The following is a 24,379-nucleotide window of genomic DNA, read 5'->3' on the forward strand; positions in this document are numbered from 1 at the left end:
GAACTTGAATGCACCTCGTAAGAAGAAACAACATCTGAATGTAAAAAAAAAAAAAACATATCTTTTTATTTCTAGGAAAATATTAACTCTAAAAAAGTATCGAAATCTACAAAAAGAAAGAAAAAGACCCAAATCCGAGTAGAGGAAAGTACGCATAGTTTATCTGCCCTGCGTACGTCGGTAGCTGGGTAGCTTAGGATGAAGCTAAACATTCGGTGTTATGCGATTGTAAAAACACTTACTTTTCAGACGACATTATCTATGTGTCACGTCGGAGACAGACTACAAGTGTCTCTCAGTTGTAAATTTTAAAGATAGGAGAAGTAGCAGAACTGAGAAGAGCGAGAAACTTAACTTCGAGGCTGATGGTCACGAAGTAGGTGAAGTTAAGGAATCGGCCATGTGGGACGTGGGTTGCGGGGGCCACTCTGGGATGAGGAGGCTGGCACGAATCTGTGGCGGGCCGCGTCAAACCAGTCAGAAGACTCAGGACTCAAAAAATAAAATAAAAAAGAACATGCATCATCATATTCTGTAAGCCGTGACTAACCACTTCTGGCGAAGAAAAGACATACGGACACATTTTGGTTGTGCAGCGCAATGTGGTACAACAACAAAAAGTTCTTTGAACACACTTTAGTGTTTTGGAGACGTAGGTAATGTACATGAAGTAGACAGTTTTGCTTTCTGCTGTTCACAACACTTTTCAGACGACAGTATATACGTATGAAGTCGAAGATAGGCTACATGTGTCCCTCAACTGTAAAGTTTGAAGGTATGGAATCAGACATGATGATTTCTTTAGTTTTGGTTTATTTATGAGTTGCTCTTGACGATGAATGGACAGCCATTCCTCCACATAGATTCGTACACCTCACTGAAAGTGTCCTCAGTAAACAGTCGTAAAGGCGAAGCCTGGACACAGCCCTCACGGATGTCGCCTAGTATCTGCAGAGATACTTTCGATCAGACAGTGTGTGCTGAAAGAAATTTGCCAATATTATACATTACAACTGAAAACCAATAATATCCTGAAACTATGATGGAAGAACGTGAGAAAAAAACTACGATCAGTGTAATTGAACCTTGAAGTGGGTACTTTTACTGCGCCGCACGCTGCTCCCCTTCCGCCAGTATTTCCTGCCCCTAGCGCGGGCTGGCGCAGTCGCTCAAAGTGGCTCGCTCATTCACTGAAACATTTCTTTGTTTATTATTATAGTTCAGGAACCAAAAATAAAGCGTATAACGACCGAATAGAATTTGTTAAAGGAGAGAATGGTATTGCTTCTCTCGCATTCTGCACATCTGCTTCTAGTCTTTTCTTCGTTGTGCTTGGCTAAATTTAGGAAAATGCGTGGCTGCAATATAAGTTGCTTTTTTTGTGTCCGATCATGAATTTCGATCTGCTCTTTTGGCCGCCACGTTTTTTGCACGGAACGTATGGACTGAAGTACGACGAAACATTTTCTGACAGTATTTTTTTCGAATTAGCTTCGATCCATTAGGTAGGTTTGCAACAGGGTGTCGCCCATGTCAACCTCTCATATTCTTGTTGTAATCCTTTCCAACACTTCACTTTTGCACTGTGTCATTATTTGAGTTTATTTCTTTGAGAGGTATCGTCTGTAAATTGCTGACAATCAGGACGTCTACCTTGTCCTTCCATTTCATCAGCGTCTGCTTGTTTCTCTACGTCGTTACGCAGTCTCCCTTCTTCTTTCATTTTTCGTGACGTCAGGGAATTACCTCCTGTTTACCGCAATGTTCCCAAATCCTGCATCTACTTAATCGTCAATTTATGAATGAAATGTGAAATGGCGTGCCAGTCGTCGACGTAAATAAAATTACCCTTACCGAACAAATCATTAGGAAACTTGTAAACAATCTGAGAAGTTATTACCATGTATGGAAGTGAAACATGGACGATAAATAGTTTGGACAAGAAGAGAATAGAAGCTTTCTAAATGTGGTGCTACAGAAGAATGCTGATGATTAGATGGTTAGATCACATAACTAATGAGAAGGTATTGAATAGGATTGGGAAGAAGAGAAGTTTGTGGCACAACTTGACTAGAAGAAGGGATCGGTTGGTAGGACATGTTCTGAGGCATCAAGGGATCACCAATTTAGTATTGGAGGGCAGCATGGAGGATAAAAATCGTAGAGGGAGACCAAGAGAGGAATACATTAAGCAGATTCAAAAGGATGTAGGTTGCAGCAGGTAGTGGGAGATGAAGCATGCACACCGTGTCATCCTCAGGTGAGGATGCGGATAGGAGGGGCGTGTGGTCAGAACACCGCTCTCCCGGTCGTTACGATGGTATTCTTGACCGAAGCCGCAACTATCCGGTCGAATAGCTCCTCAATTGGCATCACGAGACTGAGTGCACACCGAAAAATAGCAAGAGCGCAATGCGGCCTGGATGGTCACCCATCGAAGTGCCGACCACGCACGACAGCGCTTAACAGTGTACCCACTGCGGCAAGGCCGTTGCCCCGCAAAGGTTATAGATCACCTAGAATACATTAGCCTGTGTGACGAGAGGTAGCCTTTAGTAGAGAAAGCATAAGGACCTGCTGCTCTGAACCTCGTCACTTCCCTTACCTACAAGCGACAGATCGCTGCGGACGGATACGTCTGTCAAATGGTTCAAATGGCTCTGAGCACTATGGGACTTAACATCTATGGCCATGAGTCCCCTAGAACTTAGAACTACTTAAACCTAACTAACCTAAGGACATCACACAACACCCAGTCATCACGAGGCAGAGAAAATCCCTGACCCCGCCGGGAATCGAACGCGGGAACCCGGGCGCGGGAAGCGAGAACGCTACCGCACGCCCACGAGCTGCGGACGATACGTCTGTCGAATCCACTGAGGACATCCAGGCTACAGACTGTATATCCGTCACGTCCATTTGAAAACTAAACTAAAACTAAACTCCTCCCGAAGAGCCCACGACGGCCCAACGATACCGACCGGCCGCCGCGTCATCCTAAGCCGATAGGCGTCACTGGTGTGGTCAGCACACCGGTCTCTCTGCCGTATGTCAGTTTCCGAGCCGCCACTTCTCAATCAAGCAGCTCCTCAGTTTGCCTCACGAGGGCTGAGTGCACCACGCTTGCCAACAGCGCTCGGCAGGCCGGAGGGCCAGCCATCCAGGTGCTGGCCCTGCCCGACAGCCCTTAACTTCGGTTATCTGACGGGAACCGGTGTTACCACTGCGGCAAGGCGGTTGGCCGTCCATTTGAAAGGTAAATAAAAAATCAAATACTCTGAAAAAGCAAACTTGTGGAAATTAAGATTCTCACAGGGGTAAATGTATTAAGCTTGTTGCTACACAGTCGGGCAAGGGTAAAATAAAGGTTTTGAAATGTGGTGCTACAGCCTCGCGTGATTAGCCGAGCGGTCTAGGGCGCTGCAGTCATGGACTGTGCGGCTGGTCCCGGCGGAGGTTCGAGTCCTCCCTCGGGCATAGGTGTCTGTGTTTGTCCTTAGGATAATTTACAGGGTGTTTCAAAAATGACCGGTATATTTGAAACGGCAATAAAAACTAAATGAGCAGCGATAGAAATACACCGTTTGTTGCAATATGCTTGGGACAACAGTACATTTTCAGGCGGACAAACTTTCGAAATTACAGTAGTTACAATGTTCAACAACAGATGGCGCTGCAAGTGATGTGAAAGATATAGAAGACAACGCAGTCTGTGGGTGCGCCATTCTGTACGTCGTCTTTCTGCTGTAAGCGTGTGCTGTTCACAACGTGCAAGTGTGCTGTCAACAACATGGTTTATTCCTTAGAACAGAAGATTTTTCTGGTGTTGGAATTCCACCGCCTAGAACACAGTGTTGTTGCAACAAGACGAAGTTTTCAACGGAGGTTTAATGTAACCAAAGGACCGAAAAGCGATACAATAAAGGATCTGTTTGAAAAATTTCAACGGACTGGGAACGTGACGGACGAACGTGCTGGAAAGGTAGGGCGACCGCGTACGGCAACCACAGAGGGCAACGCGTAGCTAGTGCAGCAGGTGATCCGACAGCGGCCTCGGGATTCCGTTCGCCGTGTTGCAGCTGCGGTCCAAATGACGCCAACGCCCACGTATCGTCTCATGCGCCAGAGTTTACACCTCTATCCATACAAAATTCAAACGCGGCAACCCCTCAGCGCCGCTACCATTGCTGCACGCGAGACATTCGCTAACGATATAGTGCACAGGATTGATGACGGCGATATGCATGTGGGCAGCATTTGGTTTACTGACGAAGCTTATTTTTACCTGGACGGCTTCGTCAATAAACAGAACTGGCGCATATGGGGAACCGAAAAGCCCCACGTTGCAGTCCCATCGTCCCTGCATCCTCAAAAAGTACTGGTCTGGGCCGCCATTTCTTCCAAAGGAATCATTGGCCCATTTTTCAGATCCGAAACGATTACTGCATCACGCTATCTGGACATTCTTCGTGAATTTGTGGCGGTACAAACTGCCTTAGACGACACTGCGAACACCTCGTGGTTTATGCAAGATGGTGCCCGGCCACATCGCACGGCCGACGTCTTTAGTTTCCTGAATGAATATTTCGATGATCGTGTGGTTGCTTTGGGGTATCCGAAACATACAGGAGGCGGCGTGGATTGGCCTCCCTATTCGCCAGACATGAACCCCTGTGACTTCTTTCTGTGGGGACACTTGAAAGACCAGGTGTACCGCCAGAATCCAGAAACAATTGAACAGCTGAAGCAGTACATCTCATCTGCATGTGAAGCCATTCCGCCAGACACGTTGTCAAAGGTTTCGGGTAATTTCATTCAGAGACTACGCCATATTATTGCTACGCATGGTGGATATGTGGAAAATATCGTACTATAGAGTTTCCCAGACCGCAGCGCCATCTGTTGTTGACAATTGTAACTACTGTAATTTCGAAAGTTTGTCTGCCTGAAAATGTACTGTTGTCCCAAGCATATTGCAACAAACGGTGTATTTCTATCGCTGCTCGTTTAGTTTGTATTGCCGTTTCAAATATACCGGTCATTTTTGAAACACCCTGTAGGTTACGTAGTGTGTAAGCTTAGAGACTGATGACGTTAGCAGTTAAGTCCCATAAGATTTCACACACATTTAAACATTTTGTGGTGCTACAAAAGGACGTCGAAGATTAGATGGGAAGATCGTATAACTAATCAGGAGGTACTGAATAGTCTGGGGAGAAGAGGAATTTGTGGCAAAACTTGATTAGAAGAAGGTATCGGTTGGTATGACACCTTCTGAAAGATCGAGAGATCACCAATTTAGTACTGGAGGGAAGTGTGAGGGGGAGTGTAAAAATTGCAGAGCGAGTCCAAGTGGAGACAGCAAACAGATTTACAAGGATGTAGGTTGCAGTAGATGAAGAGACTGTCACAGGATAGGGTAGCACGGAGAGCTGCATCAAACCAGTCTTGGGACAGAAGACCACAGCGACAACAACAACGTGGCACCTGGTGGAACGTGGAACGTGATGGAAGTACTCACGGTACGTCCGGCGTGAGCAGCTGCGGCGTCCGCTGCACGGAGTCGGTGGTGGCGTCGTCGTCGGTGGCGGGGGCGGCGTCGGCGCCGGCGTCGGCGTCGGCAGGCAGCACGGTGACGGTGGCGCTGGTCTCTGCGCGGCCCACGGCGTTGGTGGCGGTGCACGTGTAGACGCCGGCGTCGCGGCGCGTCACGCCGCCCAGCGACAGCTGCACCGCGCCGTCGTGGTCCAGCGTCATGACGGCGCGGCGGCTCGGCCGCAGACGCACGCCGTCGCGGTGCCTGCGGGCACACGCCGGCCACTGTAGCTGACTGAGCGGCGGCTCAGAAGACGCTTTGCATCAAGAAGTAGGCCGCCAGAAAATAAGTAGCAAACTGAAACTTCCTGGCAGCGTAACACTGTGCGTCGGACCGAGACTCGACGTTGGGACCTTTGCCTTTGGCGGGCAAGTTCTCTACAGACTGAGTACCTGAAACGTCCCCTTTGAACAATTTATACAGGACTGTGCTTAAACTGACACACAATATTTTTAGCGCAACGCAATCTGACTTTCAATAATCCCTACAAAAGAATGGCCCTGACTAACATTAACCTATACGTTTCACAAATCACTTACCTCACCAAAAATCTTCGTTACTCGAACTACTGCAAAACAGCGAGCGCCACTACTGCCAGCTAAATAAAAGATTCAAACTACGGAAGACACTAACTACTGATAGGCATAGTTAGCAAATGAAAGATTTGAATAGAGAACAAACTATGTATTTCCCTTAATAGTCATAATATATATAGCAGTTCATGACATCCAGTCTAGCAAATTTCAAAACTCCGTCATCTCTCTCCCCACATCCACCACTGCTGGCGGCTCACCTCCAACTGCGCAACGCTACGCGCTGTTCACATCCAGCTGCCCAACACTACAATGGCTGACAACAATGCAAACTGGCCACAGACTGCACACAGCACAGCCAGTGATTTTCATACAGAGCGGTACATGGCGTTACCAATAAGAAAACATAAACAGCCTACTTACATAGCCCCCATGCTCCCCACAAAAAATTTTACAAATTTTTTTTGGGCAGTGGCCAATAATGATTTGATAAAATTTTTCATACTTACAATAACAAAGACATCAAATGCACACACTTATTGATAAAATGTTGGTCAAAAGCTAAAATTTTCTCACAGTCCATAAAGACAGTCCTGATCATTCATCACAGTAAAATTGCAGTGTATTTTTTTTTTCTCAAAGTCTGAGCAGTAAAAGAGAATGCACATGGAAGTAGTGGTTTTCCATGCAGTCTTGAAGAAGTAGTGTAGTCCTTCCAACGGAAAGACAGTGCTGACTCTTGACATGCAGACAGGTAATGGGCCACAACAGAGCAAACCCACAGCAGAGTCAGTCGAAGTTTTGAAGAATATTGGTAGGTAGGTCATCAAGAGTAGTCCCACTGTAGTCCTGGTAGATATAATGGTATTGGTGGACCACCAGAGGTGCAGACCCACTGCAGTCCTTGTAGAAATAATGGTATTGGTGGGTCATCAAAGGTGCAGACCCACTGCAGTCCTTGTAGAAATAATGGTATTGGTGGGTCATCAAAGGTGTAGACCCACTGTAGTCCTTGTAGAAATAATGGTATTGGTGGGTCATCAAAGATGCAGACCCACTGTAGTCCTTGTAGAGATGGCCAGCAGCCATCTGTTGTGACTGTAAAGGTGCACAATCACCATTGAAGAGTCTTGCGGAGAATATAGCAAGTCCATAAACCACCACTCGTCCACTCACAAAAAATTTGTTTGAAATGTCCTTAGAACCAGCAATGCTGTTATCCAGTCCCTTGCTGAATTATTAACACACGTGCAAACACTATCAGTCCCTACTTCTCACATATTGTCCATATAGTATGACCAACAGAAATGTGTGCAGTGAAATGAATGCTTACAAGTTAATAATATGATGAACTGGTGTCAATTACAATTTTATGACATAAGAATACAATTACAAAGGTACAAAATACATCATTAAAGAACATAACAATACAGATAACATTTGTAGTACATTAACCTATACGTTTCACAAATCACTTACCTCACCAAAAGTCTTCGTTACTCGAACTACTGCAAAACAGCGAGCACCACTACTGCCAGCTAAATAAAAGATTCAAACTACGGAAGGCACTAACTACTGATAGGCATAGTTAGCAAATGAAAGATTTTAATAGAGAACAAACTATGTATTTACCTTAATAGTCATAATATATATATAGCAGTTCATGACATCCAGTCTAACAAATTTCAAAACTCCGTCATCTCTCTCCCCACATCCACCACTGCTGGCGGCTCACCTCCAACTGCGCAACGCTACGCGCTGTTCACATCCAGCTGCCCAACACTACAATGGCTGACAACAATGCAAACTGGCCACAGACTGCACACAGCACAGCCAGTGATTTTCATACAGAGCGCTACGTGGCGTTACCAATAAGAAAACATAAACAGCCTACTTACATACCCAAGCACGACTCACGCCCCGTCCTCACAGTTTGAATTCTGCCAATACCTAGTCGCCTACCTTTCAAACTTCACAGAAGCTCTCCTGCAAAGAGAGAGAAGTATGGAAGTACAGGCAGAACTGAAGCTGTGAGGAAGGGTCGTGAGTCGTGCTTGGGTAGCTCAGTCGGTAGAGCACTTGCCCGCCAAAGGCAAAGGCCCCTAGGTCGATTCTCGATCCGCCGCACAGTTTTAATCTGACAGGGAATTTCGTATTAGCGGCTCACTCCGCTGCAGGGTGAAAATTTCATTCTAGAAATAACACGAAAGTGCATATCTTTATACATCTGTGAAATCCAAATCTGGTGACGACTAGCATTCAATACCGTCTTATATAAATGTATTGCATTCTCTGCTGTTTACGTAAATCAAACTTCAATTGTCAGTACTCGAAGTTGGGTAATGTTACTACCAAAAGCTTAGAAATAGCAAACTGTCGAAAGAAACAATAAAATTTGAATAATAAATGCAGTTTAGAGGAATCGCACATCTTTATACATCTGTGAAATCAAAATCTGATGATGCGTATTATTCAGTACCGTGTTATATAAATCTATTGTATTCTCTGCTCTTTTCGTAAATCAATGTTCGATTGTAAGTACTCGAGGGTAAGGTTACCACCAAAAGGTTCGCTGGGAAGGTTCGATTTCTCTGTTGGTATTGAGGACAGGTGCACAGTGATGATCTTTACGTGCACCCTGTGTTGCAAAAGATTCGCCGTCCTAGTCGCGCGTTGTTCCACGAAGACACAAAGCGACAGTGAAGAGGTAGGATTTGCATTATGTTGATGAAAGTGTCTAATGTTAGTGTCGGCCGTTCTGGCCGAGCGAAGGGACTGATGACCTCAGATGTTAAGTCCCATAGTGCTTAGAGCCATTTTTCTCTAATTTTAGTGAGTGAACCGTCGTACTGATAATAGTGATTAAACTTCTGCGGTCACAGACTAAGTACAGGGTTATTACAAATGATTGAAGCGATTTCACAGCTCTACAATAACTTTATTATTTGAGATATTTTCACAATGCTTTGCACACACATACAAAAACTCAAAAAGTTTTTTTAGGCATTCACAAATGTTCGATACGTGCCCCTTTAGTGATTCGGCACTCACTGCATGCCGACCCGTTGATTTCCCCTTACAGAGGCATCCAGAAGCTTTAAACTGTGCATACCATCGCCGAATGGAGTTAGCAGTTGGTGGATCTTTGTTGAACTTCGTCCTGAAGTGTCGTTGGACTCTTATGACTGACTGATGTGAGTGCATTTCAAGCACGACATACGCTTTCTCGGCTCCTGTCGCCATTTTGTCTCACTGCGCTCTCGAGCGCTCTGGCGGCAGAAACCTGAAGTGCGGCTTCAGCCGAACAAAACTTTATGAGTTTTTCTACGTATCTGTAGTGTGTCGTGACCATATGTCAATGAATGGAGCTACAGTGAATTTATGAAATCGCTTCAATCATTTGTAGTAGCCCTGTATTGTTAATCATTGCACTGCGAGTTGTCTTGCATGAACCACCTTGAATTTTCTCTATACTTAGGGCTAACTAGGCGACTGTGAACAAAATTTTAGTAACTGTTCTCGTTATATGTTTCCTAATAATTTCGAAGTGTTTTGATATATATATAGTCTTCGAAGGCGACATTTCTACTTTTAGCCACCTTGATTTGGAATAAGTGTTATTCTCAGATTTGACATGAAAAAAAAATGCTAAAATAAAATATTTGAATCGTATTGACACTAACTTGTTACGACGTCCGACGATTTTATTACATATTTTCATTTGGTAGGCCACTGGCAGCAAAAATGGCTCTGAGCACTATGGAACTTAACATCTGAGGTCATCAGTCCCCCAGACTTAGAACTACTTAAACCTAACTAACGTAAGGACATCACACACACCCATTCCCGAGGCAGGATTCGAACCTGCTACCGTAGCAGTCACGCGGCTCCAGACTGAAGCACCTAGAACCGCTCGGCCACCGGCCGGCCACTGGCAGTAACCTTTGCCTATACATAGCCTGCTGGTGCAGATGGAAGGCCCTTTGTCCACCATAACATAAATTTTCGCATACTGTGGTTGGTTCTAATGTAACGTAAGAAAAAATTTCGGTTACAACGTAAAATAGCTTCAAATTACGCGTCTCTATTCATAATCGCCTTTTACTCAGACTTATCAGCCGAAACTTTATGAGCGCTGCCCACTGCGAGATGGCAGGTAGCCTGGTGCTGATGTGACACGAAAAGCGTATCATTGGAGCAGAGACGAACGTGATGTTATTCCGGCGTGGTACGGCCTCAAAGTATGGGAACCCGCAGGCGTAAACGACTTTGGCAAAGAATTGCTATGAGGCGGCGCTTGGAGACAAGCATCTCGAAACGGCTAAGCTGAGCAGCTGCTCGTGTGCTGCTGTCGAGAGCAACTATCGAAAGTTGTTGAATGACGGCGTTACCACGAGTAGTTTTGGACGCTGATGGCTCATCATCAGCAAACGGTCCTTACGTATTAGGACGTTCACGCTGGGACATCGTTTCCTACGGCTGCAGCGGGGTCGGGATTATCGAGATTCGACTTGGGTCGATGGAAACTCGTCATCTCGTCCGTCGAATCACGTTTCTTGTTATACCACGCCAATGGCGGTGTCAAAAATACGCCATCGTCCAGGCAAGCGGTTGCACGAAACACGCACCGCGCTACGGATTCAGGCCGGTAGCACGGTATTATGTAACAGGAAAGTTTCAACTAGGCTTCCACGGGACCTCTGGTGGTAATACAAGGCACCCCGACAATGTAGACTATGCCAACATTACTGCGGACCACCTGCATCCCATCACGCTTCATGTCTTCCCCGACGGCGATTGCATCTTATATCACGACAAACTGTCCCTGCGCAAGCCCTCACATGTCTTCCGACCAATTCGCTTGGTGTGAATCCACTACAGCAGATGTGGGACGCTATGAGGCAAACGCCGACAAACCAGTGGCCCGCGATTTACAGCAGTCACGTGACCTGTGCGTAGACATTTGACGCGACTTACTTCCGGAGACCGACAAGTAACCTGTCCAAGCCACACCACGCAGAGTGGCTGTTCTGCTGCGTTCCAGAGGAGGACCAATGCGCTACTGATCACGTGGTCGCAATATTCTGGCTCGTCACTGCATATTTCAGTTATCAGTTCTCTCCGTGTGATTCAAGATTTTGCATTTGCTTTGGCCTTTAGCAATTATTCCAAGCATTACTAGCATTTACTGAAAGTGACAACCATCTCCCACCGGCAGCGACGTAATAGGTTTTGTGGCGCACAGCTTCCACGAACTAACACCACACAGCCTGATGAATTCTGAAGCAACTCAGGCAATGCAACGAATGTTGTTGTTGTTGTGGTCTTCAGTCCTGAGACTGGTTTGATGCAGCTCTCCATGCTACTCTATCCTGTGCAAGCTTCTTCATCTCCCAGTACCTACTGCAGCCTACATCCTTCTGAATCTGCTTAGTGTATTCATCTCTTGGTCTCCCTCTACGATTTTTGCCCTCCACTCTGCCCTCCAATGCTAAATTTGTGATCCCTTAATGCCTCAGAACATGTCCTACCAACCAGTCCCATCTCCTTGTCAAGTTGTGCCATAAACTCCTCTTCTCCCCAATTCTATTCTGTACCTCCTCATTAGTCATGTGATCTACCCATCTAATCTTCAGCATTCTTCTGTAGCACCACATTTCGAAAGCTTCTATTCTCTTCTTGTCCAAACTATTTATCGTAAATGTTTCACTTCCATAGATGGCTATACTCCATACAAGTACTTTCAGAAACGACTTCCTGACACTTAAATGTATACTCAATGTTAACAAAGTTCTCTTCTTCATAAATGCTTTCCTTGCCATTGCCAGTCTACATTTTATATCCTCTCTACTTCGACCATCATCAGTTATTTTGCTTCCCAAATAGCAAAACAACTGTACTACTTTAAGTGTCTCATTTCCTAATCTAATTCCCTCAGCATCACCCGAATTAATTCGACTACATTCCATTATCCTCGTTTTGCTTTTGTTGAAGTTCATCTTATATCCTCCTTTCAAGACACTGTCCATTCCGTTCAACTGCTCTTCCAAGTCCTTTGGTGTCTCTGACAGAATTACAATGTCATCGGCGGACCTCAAAGTTTTTATTTCTTCTCCATGGATTATAATACCTACTCCGAATTTTTCTTTTGTTTCCTTTACTGCTTGCTCAATATACAGATTGAATAACATCGGGGAGAGGCTACAACCCTGCCTACGCAGGTAATTTCTTTCAACTGAAAGGTGGCGTTTGAAATAATATAGATAATCATCTTTGTTGACATTGTCATCGTTGGAGACGATCGATCTGTCGCAGTTCTTGCGCTAAAGACTGAAAATCCTCGCAGTCAATGTCGCAAATAAATTTATAATCTGATTGCTAGATTCACATACACGTGAGCCACCTTCAGATATTACGTAGCTGACCGGTCTCCTGCCGACTGACTTGTCAACTTCGTCATGTATGTTGACTTCGACCATCTTCAGTCCTTAATATAAAAATTACGACTGATCGTTTCTCTCCTACGTTGACAATGTTAATAAACACAATAAAATTGTCAAGTCAGGCGACAGGAGACTTCAAACGACTGCGTAATATCTGAAGATATTGTGTGTAGCTGAAACCAGTAATCACAATGAAAATTTGTTTCCGATCCTGACTTTGAGGATTTTCAATCGTTAATACGATAACTATTAATTAAAACGTCGGTTCAGGTACGTCGATACCTTATGAAATACTTTGCCAATATCTGATTCAAAAATTCGAATGGCTCTGAGCACTATGGGACTCAACTTCTGAGGTCAGCAGTCCCCAGAACACCCGAAACATTCCACAACGCACTTCAAACGGCAGCATTGACGAAGAGCAGGAACTCGACGTCCGAGTTTCTCGGGAAGAATGTAGAATGTCCTGACGTTGACCATTGATTGGGGGGGGGGGGGGGGGGGCGGCGGGGACAGTGGCCAGGTCAGCTAACACTGGGTATCAACTTACAATCGCCACGCTCACTGGCCTGATGGTAATAGATTACGTGGTGGTCCTGTCTTCGGAGTCGGTACTTTACAAATGGTTCAAATAGCTCTGAGCACTATGGGACTTAACTTCTGAGGTCATCAGTCCCCTAGAACTTAGAACTACTTAAACCTAACTAACCTAAGGACATCACATACATCCATGCCTGAGGCAGGATTCGAACCTGCGACCGTAGCGGTCACTCTGGCCGGCACAATATCTGAGTCCTGATATGTATTCTATGAATGAAACTGAATTTTCTGATACAAATCAGGTGTCCCTCTGAGAGCCATCTGGCGCGTTTTTTTCTGGTGTTTTGCCAGATATCTGCAGTTTCGTTTTTCCAATGTCTAGACAAATTTTGGACCTCTCTGTCAAACTGGCACGTAAAATTCCGCTCATTTCGTAACGGGTAACAAACCGACGATTTGAGTCAACAGTGGGCGTGTCATGAAAGCCGCGATAAGCCACTTTTGGCGGTGCTGACACCAATTAGACGCTGCAAAAACGAAATTCCAAATATCTGCCGAAACTAGAGAACATGTACATGACGATTGTTGGGATGCACAATACGTATATATTTTATTCAATTTCTTTTCTGAGCTTTTTTGTAGGTTTTCGTTTTTGTGTGTTTTTAGTCCTTGCACTCACTTCTCAAACCCGTTCACTCAGTCTGCTGTAAACACGATTCGCAGGATTAACAGGCAGGCACGTAGTTTAAAGCATCGGAATGCTTAGAGGAGAGATTTACACTGCAGCGAAAGTCAAGTAGCTGAAGATGATGGTGATGATGATGACTGGGATGCATTTCAATATGTGAACGTGAAGTTTGGGCCCTGTCATGGCTTCAGTCAGATAAAGGAATATTTATGGAATAAATGAAAAAATTAAATATCCAACGGTATTATTCTAAGCACCCAAAGGATATCGGCGAGCAACTTCTTAGTCTCTAATAGGTCTGTAATACATGAAGGTGATAACTGAAACATACTGTTCGGAAGGGTATTCCGCTGAAATCATGTAAGGTTGCCGGCTGTCGTCAGTGACGTAAGCATGCGACACCAGGGACCACTTGACAAACTCTTTCTTCCCCAGACTTTATCCCGTGGTGCTCGGTCGACTAGTTCGTCATAGTTTGACAGATATATTTAATTTAATCGCCGAGTGCTCTTCCCGCCGCCCTACTCATCAGCTAAGCTACAGCAGGAGAGTCGAGTACGGTGAACAATTTTGTTCTTTGTGCTAACGTATTGTAACTGTTTGTGTATCGTACTTTCTGAAATTGAGAACCAATCCAGCATTATTTGCCTAAACGGACGTGGCAAACCGAATCAAAACCACACTCGGGCTGCAAAGACCATCGGTCGCTAACACGTCTGGCTCAACATGCCATGCAAGGTATACGATGTTGTCTAAAGTGTGACCAGCTAAGGTGTATCTGATGCTCTGGAATGCGATTCCTTCCGTATATAGCACGAAACTCACTCCTAGATAACAGAGATGAATAATATCAGTCACGAACTTAAGATACCCTGAAGAGCCAAAGAAACTGGCACACCTTCCCAATATCCAGTAGGGCCCCTGTGAGCACGCAGAAGGTCCGCAGCACGGCGTGGCATGGACTCCAGTAATGTCCGAAGCAGTGCTGGAGTGAACTGACACCATGAATTCCGCAGGGCTGTCCGTAAATCCGTGAGATATGCAGATGTGCAGATATGCTCAATAATGTTCATGTTCAGAGGAGTTTTCCTGGAGGACTCTGTAGCAATCCTGGACGTGTGGGGTGTCAGCCGGCCGGAGTGGCCGTGCGGTTCTAGGCGCTGCAGTCTGGAGCCGAGCGACCGCTACGGTCGCAGGTTCGAATCCTGCATCGGGCTTTGGCGTGTGTGATGTCCTTAGGTTAGTTAGGTTTAATTAGTTCTAAGTTCTAGGCGACTGATGACCTCAGAAGTTAAGTCGCATAGTGCTCAGAGCCATTTGTGGGGTGTCGCATTGTCCTGCTGGAGTTGCCCAAATCCGTCGTGCACAATGGACATGAATGGATGCAGGTGATCAGACAGGATGCTTACGTACGTGTCACCTATCAGAGTCGTGTGTAGACGTATCAGGGTCCCACATCACATCAATTGCACACGCCCCACACCATTACAGAGCGTCCACCATCTTGAACAATCCCCTGCTGACATGCAGCGTCCATGGATTCGTGAGGTTGTCTTCATACCCGTACACGTCCATCCGCTCGATACAGTTTGAAACGAGACTCGTCAGACCAGGCCACATGTTTCCAGTCAACAATACTCCAGTGTCGGTGTTGACGGGCCCAGGCGAGGCACAAAACTTTGTGTCGTGCAGCCATCAAGGTTGCACGAGTGGGCCTTCGGTTCCGAAAGGCCACATCGATGATATTTCGTTGAATGGTTCGCTCGCTGACACTTGTTCATGCCGTGGGATTGAAATCTGCAGCAATTTGTGGAAGTGTTGCACTTGCGTCACGTTGAGCGATTCTCTTCAGTCATCGTTGGTCCCGTTGTTGCAGGATCTTTTTCCGGTCGGAGCGATGTAGGAAATTTGATGTTTTACCGGATTCCCGATATTCGAGGCACACTCGTGAAATGGTCGTACGGGAAAATCCCCACTTCATCGCTACCTTGGATATACCGTGTCCCATCGCTCGTGCGCCGACTATAACACCACGTCCAAACTCACTTAAATCTTCATAACCTGCCATTTTAGCAGCAGTAACCGATCCAACAACTGGGCCAGAGACTTGTTTTATGTTGGGGTTGCCGACCACTGCGCCGTATTCTGTCTGTTTACATAGCTCTTTATTTGAATATGCATGCCTATACGAGTTTGTTTGGCGGTTCTGTGTATAAGTTTACAGACTGTCGTCACTGATGTAAACATGCGACACGTGGGACTACTTGACCAGCTCTCTCTTCCCCGACTTTACCACGTGACATAGGGTCGACTAGTTAGTCGTGATTTGGCAGGTTTGTTTAATTTAATCGCCGACTGCTCTTCCTGCGGCCCTGCTCGTCAGTTAAGGTAAAGCAGGGAAGTCGTGTGCGACGTTTATCCGTCAACAAAGCACACATTGCTCTTTGTGTTATCGTATTGCAACTATTCCGTACTTTCTGAAGCGGAAACTGACTACTAGTACAGCATTATTTGCATAAACGGACGTGGAAAACCTCCTAAAAACCACAGTCAGGCTGGCCACACCAACGTCGCATCGGTCTGGCTCACCTTGCCACGCAAGGTATACGGTGTTGTCTAAAGTGTGACCGGCTAAGATGTATCTCATGCTCTAAGATGAGATTTCTCCCGTATATAGCACGTTACTCAGGAGTTTATGTCCAACAAATGGCACATCGCACAACTATTAAAATGATCTTGCAGTGTAACCCCAAATGAAATCGTCGTTTAAAAACATAAGATGAGGAATTTTGAGTCCAACAGACGTAATTATCGAAGAAGTACGCTACTGGCCATTAAAATTGCTACACCATCAAGATGACGTGCTACAGACGCGAAATTTAACCAACAGGAAGCTTTTCAGAGCATTCACACAAGGTTGCCGCCGGTGGAGACACCAATAACGTGCTGACATGAGGAAAGTTTCCAACCGATTTCTCATACACAAACAGCAGTTGTCCGGCGTTGTCTGTTGAAACGTTGCTGTGATGCCTCGTGTAAGGAGGAGAAATCAGTACCATCACGTTTCCGACTTTGTTAAGGGTCGGATTGTAGTCTATCGCGATTGCGGTTTATCGTATCGCGACATTGCTGCTCGTGTTGGTCGACATCCAATGACTGTTAGCAGAATATGGAATCGGTGGGTTCAGGAGGGTAATGCGGAACGCCGTGCTGGATCCCAACAGCCTCGTATCACTAGCAGTCGAGATGACAGGCATCTTATCCGCATGGCTGTAACGGATCGTGCAGCCACGTCTCGATCCCTGAGTCAACAGATGGGGACGTTTGCAAGACAACAACCATCTGCACGAACAGTTCGACGACGTTTGCAGCAGCATGGACTATCAGCTCGGAGACCATTTCTGCGGTTACCCTTAACGCTGCATCACAGGCAGGAGTGCCTACGATGGTGAACTCAGCTACGAACCTGGGTGCACGAATGGCAAAACTACATTTTTTCGGATGAATCCAGGTTCTGTTTACAGCATCATGATGTTCGCATCCGTGTTTGGCAACATCGCGGTGAACGCACATTGGAAGCGTGTATTCGTCATCGCCATACTGGCGTATGACCCGGCGCGATGGTATGGGGTGCCACTGGTTACACGTCTCGATCAGTGCATTGACGGCACTTTGAACAGTGGACGTTGCCGTTCAGATGTGTTACGACCCGTGGCTCTATCCTTCATTCGATCCCTGCGAAACCCTACATTTCAGCAGGATAATGCACGACCGCATGTTGCAGGTCCTGTACGGGCCTTTCTGGATACAGAAAATGTTGGACTGCTGCCCTGGCCAGCACATTCTCCAGATCTCTCACCAATTGAAAACGTCTGGTCAATGGTGGCCGAGCAACTGGCTCGTCACAATACGCCAGTCACTACTCTTGATGAACCGTGGTATCGTGTTGAAGCTGCATGGGCAGCTGTACCTGTACACGCCATCCAAGCTCTGTTTGACTCAATGCCCTGGCGTATCATGGCCGTTATTACGGCCAGAGGTGGTTGATCTGGGTACTGATTTCTCAGGATCTATGCAACCAAATTGCGTGGAAATGTAATCACATGTCAGTTCTAGTATAATATATTTGTCCAATGAATACCCGTTTATCATCGGCATTTCTTCTTGGTGTAGCAATTTCAATGGCCTGTAGTGTTGCAGCAGTAATAGTAGTAGTAATAATAGTTGTTGATGCTGATGACATAAACTCATCTTCATGTCTCCGTAAAGAGTTGTGAAATGTCCAGAGGACAACATCAGTAAAGAGCGCACTCAAAGGGTTCTGCCGAATGCTATAAAAATGAAGAACACTACCAATGCCATTGTGCTAGCTGGCAAACTGTTTTACAAAGAGAATATTCCTACGAGCAATGCACGCAGACCTTCATAGCACATTAAGAGTCGTAGCATGGGAGGTGGAGCGTTTGGATTACGAGGCCGTAAACCTGCCCCGCACACAATGGCTGCACTCCAGAGCCTCCGGTTCGAGGCCCGTTAGCCGGCGATGCGCGCGCAGAGATTTACAACGGCGCTGCCCACAGCTGTCTGCGTGCGGGACGGCTCCCAGTCTTACTGCTCTGCCGTCACTGACCGCGGGACGTGAATTCGCTAGTTACGGGAACAGCTGCTTGAGTGACGCCTTACTGCAGACACTGATAACAAGGTGAAGCTGGCGTGTGTACCTTGAATGTTGTTTGGTACAGCTCTGTGTAGTCCGTTACCTCCCTCAGACCTGAGAACTGGCCTCTCCAAGTTCTAGAGAGGTTTCACATTTTACTCCTACTGGAGGCTGAAATAGTCTTAAATGCACCTCTATTTTGCCAGCCATTTTGATATATCACTTAATTATTTGAGCGCATGTTCGCAGGACTGTGACTGCATTCTGTCTCGGTGGAGTTGAGTCTGTGACCTCTACAGCGAAATGGCGGGAGGTATAACGAGGGCGGCGGCCGCTGATAACAGCGAAGGGCGGAACACAAGAGGTGCCACCTACTTCTATGGCCGTCTTGCGTGCGAGACTATGACTAATAAATGCAGTTTAGTCATTAATAAATAGAAATGACGATGGATGAAGGACGCAATGCTGTTCTTACATGTTAAACTCCGTAGTTATCGGAAGACGGTACCTCAACTTAATAACGAAAATAGAAAGAGAGGTGATAGGAGATATGTCAATAACTGCCAACTTGTTTCATTGCTCACATCATTTTCTAAAACTTTTGAGATGGTGATGTACTCTAGAATAGTATCTTAGCTGAGCAACAATAATATCCTCGGCAAATCACAGTCTGGATTTCAGAAGAGTTCCCATGCCATTTACACGTTCACTCACCAAATATTGTAAGCGTTAAATAACACAATAGCACCGGATGGTATTTTCTGCGAACTGTCTGAGGCATTTAACAGTGTGAATCACAATATTCTCCTAGATAAACTAAAGTATTATGGGAGTTACGGTATAGACATCCAGAGGATAATGTCATAGTTAACGAAAAGAATACAGAAAGCTGTATATAGTAATTCAACCAATGTAATCCGGGGGCGTAATCCCGCCTGGGAAGAAATCACTTCTGCGGTTCCCCAATGCTAAATCTCAGGTCCACTGTTTTTCCTTATATATATATATATATATATATATATATATATATAAGCTATCGTCCGTCTCATGTACAATAAGGAGTATTAGTTCTTTTTGCAGATTACACTAGTATTGTAATCAATACAAGCATACATACAGTAACAGAAGAAATGATAAACAATGTCCTCAGAAGTATCATCGACTGTTTTCTGCGAATGGTCTCATCCCCAGTTTTAAAATACACAAGATATTCTGTTCTGCACATCTAGCGGTACTACGTCAATTATAAATGTAACACATGTCGAGGAAATATCAAATAGCGTGGAAGTTTCAAAATTCTTAGGTGTAGATACAGATGAGAATTTAACATCGAAAAAGCACATTTTAGAGCTCTTAAAACAAGTTAATTCAACCACATTTGCACTTAGATTCATTGCAAATCTTGACGAGACCGAAATCAGTTAGTTGACGTATTCTGCATGTTTTCATTCAATAAAGTCATAAGGAATGAAGTTGCGAGGTAGCTCGTCTTTACGAAAGAAAGTCTTCATTCCTGTAAGCGTAATATGTGGTGCTCACCACCGATCATCTTGTAGATATTTGTTTAATGAGTTGAGAAATCTGTCTACTGCTTCGCAGTATATTTATTCCGTCGTGAAGTTTATTGTAAATAATCCACTGTAGCTCAAAATGATGTACTTAATTAAAATATCAGAACGAAAAATGATTTTAATTAATCCATTAATCAATCCCTATTAAGACTGTCTTTAGCACAAAAAGGGATGCACAATACTGTAACTAAAATTTTTGATGACTTACCCACTGACATAAGACGTCAGACAGACAGCAAAATAAAATTTGAAAACGAACTGAAAAAGTTCTCGTTCACAATTCCTATTCCGTAGAAGAAATCCTGTTATTATAATGTGCAAAATGTGCTGGGTAGGTATTACAGGAATTACACACATTCGTATATTTAATAAAAAAAAAAAAAAATTATAAACGTTCGGCATGTAGCCATGTTCACAGATTAATTTGCAATGTGAATGTAAAATGACTCGTTCCATATCACTACGATTTACCGTGCAAATGGTCCGCGGAAAATGAAACTAACTGACTACCTTAACAAGGAAACAGTAGACAGATCGCTTAGTGGAGGAAAAGAAGCCTCGTGATTGGCCTGTTTACGCCGCCTTTCTTGGGCGATGGAGGAAGACCGTTTCGAACGATAGGAACGATCACTTGCCTTGCTGATCTGGAGGAAGATGGATGTGCTTCAGATTGAGGACCAAGTGTAAAGTATTAACTATGACCTTGCAACATTTGGCAGTCAAAGCAGACGGCCTGCCACAATGGACAGTATTTTCATTAAACCTTTTAGTACAGTAATAGGTATCACCTTTAGGATGTTCACTATATTTTATTTTTAGTTTAACAGCGTCTTTGATAGAGAGAAGTGATTAGTTATGCAATGTGACAGTATGTTTAATGAGCATCTCAGTAAAATTATGAATTGTACTTGATGTTCGCAGTCTAGGACGTATCCCAGTGGCGACGTTGCTAATGTAATAGACTAAATTATTCCAGAACCTTCGGTCACAGCAACCAAACATCTCTCTAATAAAATGCATTCAAAAATATAATGTGATGTGAACATCTGCAGTTACAATTGTGTACAATTGTGTGTTGTAAAAGAAGCGCAAGAAGTTGCAGCGACATTCATTCTCGCCGTTTAGTACACGTTTGTATTTACTCGTATGTCAGCACTATTTCTCAGCGCTAGTTCTGAGAAATCTGCACACTTGCTTCTACTATGTCACAAACACTAATGACAGGCTATAGGTTTCTACATCAATTCCTTAAGCCGTCCTCAATTACGAACTCCATTTAATACCTGTTCTGAATACAACCGCTGACACCTAGTCTACAGCGCAGCAACGATTTCAGATAGCAGTCATCTGTTGTCTTTACCATCGTTACGCTCATGGACAATTCAGATCTAACAGTTTTCGGAAACTTTAACAGGAAATGGTGAAGCTACTACAGTTCAGAGAAGTGTGTGTTTGAAATGATGACATCACTTCAAGAATTTTCACTAATGGCACAAAGTATTGCTTAGTTTCGAGTGTTTCTTTGAAACGTCTTTTAAACTTATTCCCATAGAGTGAAGTAGAACATCGTTATTCAAAGCCTATAGCTGCATTCCAGAAGTTCCCCATGCTGTGGTGATCTCAGCAGCAATGGCACGAGCACAGCGTATCGAAGAATTACGTCATACCTGCTGGCTACTAATGGCCTCAGAGGTTTCTTTTCTCCAGAAAGAGGTCACTGACCCAGTGCAGATCGATGAGAAAAGCAGAGGTTAGCGATGATATAGTCTCTTTTTCCGGCACGCATGTCGGCTTCGGGTTCAACTGAAGGCCAAGATAAATCAAAGTCAGCCATGCGAGTACACACTACTTAGAGATCCAAACACTCATCGAGCTACACGCTAGTTATGGTCACCGTTCCCATGTCCATCGCCTCCTCGAAAAAACTACACTTACTCAAAATGGCATTTTGCGTTCAGCTGCCCACGTGAGAGGGACATTTTCCTTTGTATTAATCTTTCATTTTATTAATAACCACACAACTATCTTTCTCTCGCTCTTTCTCTCTCTCTCTCCCGGAAAATTGGAAATTGAAATAAGAACACCGTGAATTCATTGTCCCAGGAAGGGGAAACTTTATTGACACATTCCTGGGGTCAGATACATCACATGATCACACTGACAGAACCACAGGCACATAGACACAGGCAACAGAGCATGCACAATGTCGGCACTAGTACAGAGTATATCCACCTTTCGCAGCAATGCAGGCTGCTATTCTCCCATGGAGACGATCGTAGAGATGCTGGATGTAGTCCTGTGGAACGGCTTGCCATGCCATTTCCATCTGGCGCCTCAGTTGGACCAGCGTTCGTGCTGGACGTGCAGACCGCGTGAGACGACGCTTCATCCAGTCCCAAACATGCTCAATGGGGGACAGATCCGGAGATCTTGCTGGCCAGGGTAGTTGACTTACACCTTCTAGAGCACGTTGGGTGGCACGGGATACATGCGGACGTGCATTGTCCTGTTGGAACGGCAAGTTCCCTTGCCGGTCTAGGAATGGTAGAACGATGGGTTCGATGACGGTTTGGATGTACCGTGCACTATTCAGTGTCCCCTCGACGATCACCAGTGGTGTACGGCCAGTGTAGGAGATCGCTCCCCACACCATGATGCCGGGTGTTGGCCCTGTGTGCCTCGGTCGTATGCAGTCCTGATTGTGGCGCTCACCTGCACGGCGCCAAACACGCATACGACCATCATTGGCACCAAGGCAGAAGCGACTCTCATCGCTGAAGACGACACGTCTCCATTCGTCCCTCCATTCACGCCTGTCGCGACACCACCGGAGGCGGGCTGCACGATGTTGGGGCGTGAGCGGAAGACGGCCTAACGGTGTGCGGGACCGTAGCCCAGCTTCATGGAGACGGTTGCGAATGGTCCTCGCCGATACCCCAGGAGCAACAGTGTCCCTAATTTGCTGGGAAGTGGCGGTGCGGTCCCCTACGGCACTGCGTAGGATCCTACGGTCTTGGCGTGCATCCGTGCGTCGCTGCGGTCCGGTCCCAGGTCGACGGGCACGTGCACCTTCCGCCGACCACTGGCGACAACATCGATGTACTGTGGAGACCTCACGCCCCACGTGTTGAGCAATTCGGCGGTACGTCCACCCGGCCTCCCGCATGCCCACTATACGCCCTCGCTCAAAGTCCGTCAACTGCACATACGGTTCACGTCCACGCTGTCGCGGCATGCTACCAGTGTTAAAGACTGCGATGGAGCTCCGTATGCCACGGCAAACTGGCTGACACTGACGGCGGCGGTGCACAAATGCTGCGCAGGTAGCGCCATTCGACGGCCAACACCGCGGTTCCTGGTGTGTCCGCTGTGCCGTGCGTGTGATCATTGCTTGTACAGCCCTCTCGCAGTGTCCGGAGCAAGTATGGTGGGTCTGACACACCGGTGTCAATGTGTTCTTTTTTCCATTTCCAGGAGTGTATTTACGTAAAATATTTACTTCTAGTGTTAATTCTTTCCTGTACGTCTCGTGCAATATTTTTCAGTTGTATTTAATTTCTTTGCGTCCTTTCTCTCAGTCAATGATTTCACACCAACACGCGAGGTTTGGACTGTCACTGTTGTGTGAAACAGTCCATCTACTGTGTTGAAATTACTTGGGCTGAGTTAACTAATTACGAGATGCATTCAAGTTCTAAGGCCTCCGATTTTTTTTCTCCGGACTGGAAAGAGATGGAAACATGCGCATTGTTTTAAAATGAGGCCGCGTTCATTGTCAATACGTCCCAGAGATGGCAGCACCGTACGGCAGATGGAATTTTACCGCCAGCGGCGAGAATGAGAACTGTTTTAAATACTTAAAATGGCGACGTTTTCCTTACTTGAACAGCGTGCAGTCATTCGTTTTCTGAATTTACGTGGTATGAAACCAATTGAAATTCATCGACAGTTGAAGGAGACATGTGGTGATGGAGTTATGGATGTGTCGAAAGTACGCTCGTGGGTGCGACAGTTTAATGGAGGCAGAACATTGTATGACAACAAACGGAAACAACCTCGGGCTCGCACAAGCCGGTCTGACGACATGATCGAGAAAGTGGAGAGAATTGTTTTGGGGGATCACCGAATGACTGTTAAACAGATCGCCTCCAGAGTTGGCATTTCTGTGGGTTCTGTGCACACAATCCTGCACGACGACCTGAAAATGCGAAAAGTGTCATCCAGGTGGGTGCCACGAATGCTGACGGACGACCACACGGCTGCCCGTGTGGCATGTTGCCAAGCAATGTTGACGCGCAACGACAGCACGAATGGGAATTTCTTTTCGTCGGTTGTGACAATGGATGAGACG

The 24,379-nt window shown here is 45.6% G+C and overlaps 1 protein-coding gene across 1 annotated transcript in view; it reads right to left on the reverse strand.

Annotated features, from left to right (window-relative positions):
- The window catches only part of LOC126188350 (titin homolog), a 1,721,077-nt gene that overhangs the window by 716,058 nt on the left and 980,640 nt on the right, over nucleotides 1-24,379 (reverse strand). Inside the window, exon 36 of the mRNA XM_049929949.1 lies at nucleotides 5,522-5,800. Coding sequence (XP_049785906.1) covers nucleotides 5,522-5,800 — 279 coding nt within the window. The remainder of the gene's footprint in view (nucleotides 1-5,521; nucleotides 5,801-24,379) is intronic.

The sequence above is a fragment of the Schistocerca cancellata genome, chromosome 5 (assembly GCF_023864275.1).
Source record: "Schistocerca cancellata isolate TAMUIC-IGC-003103 chromosome 5, iqSchCanc2.1, whole genome shotgun sequence".
Taxonomy (NCBI): domain Eukaryota; kingdom Metazoa; phylum Arthropoda; class Insecta; order Orthoptera; family Acrididae; genus Schistocerca; species Schistocerca cancellata.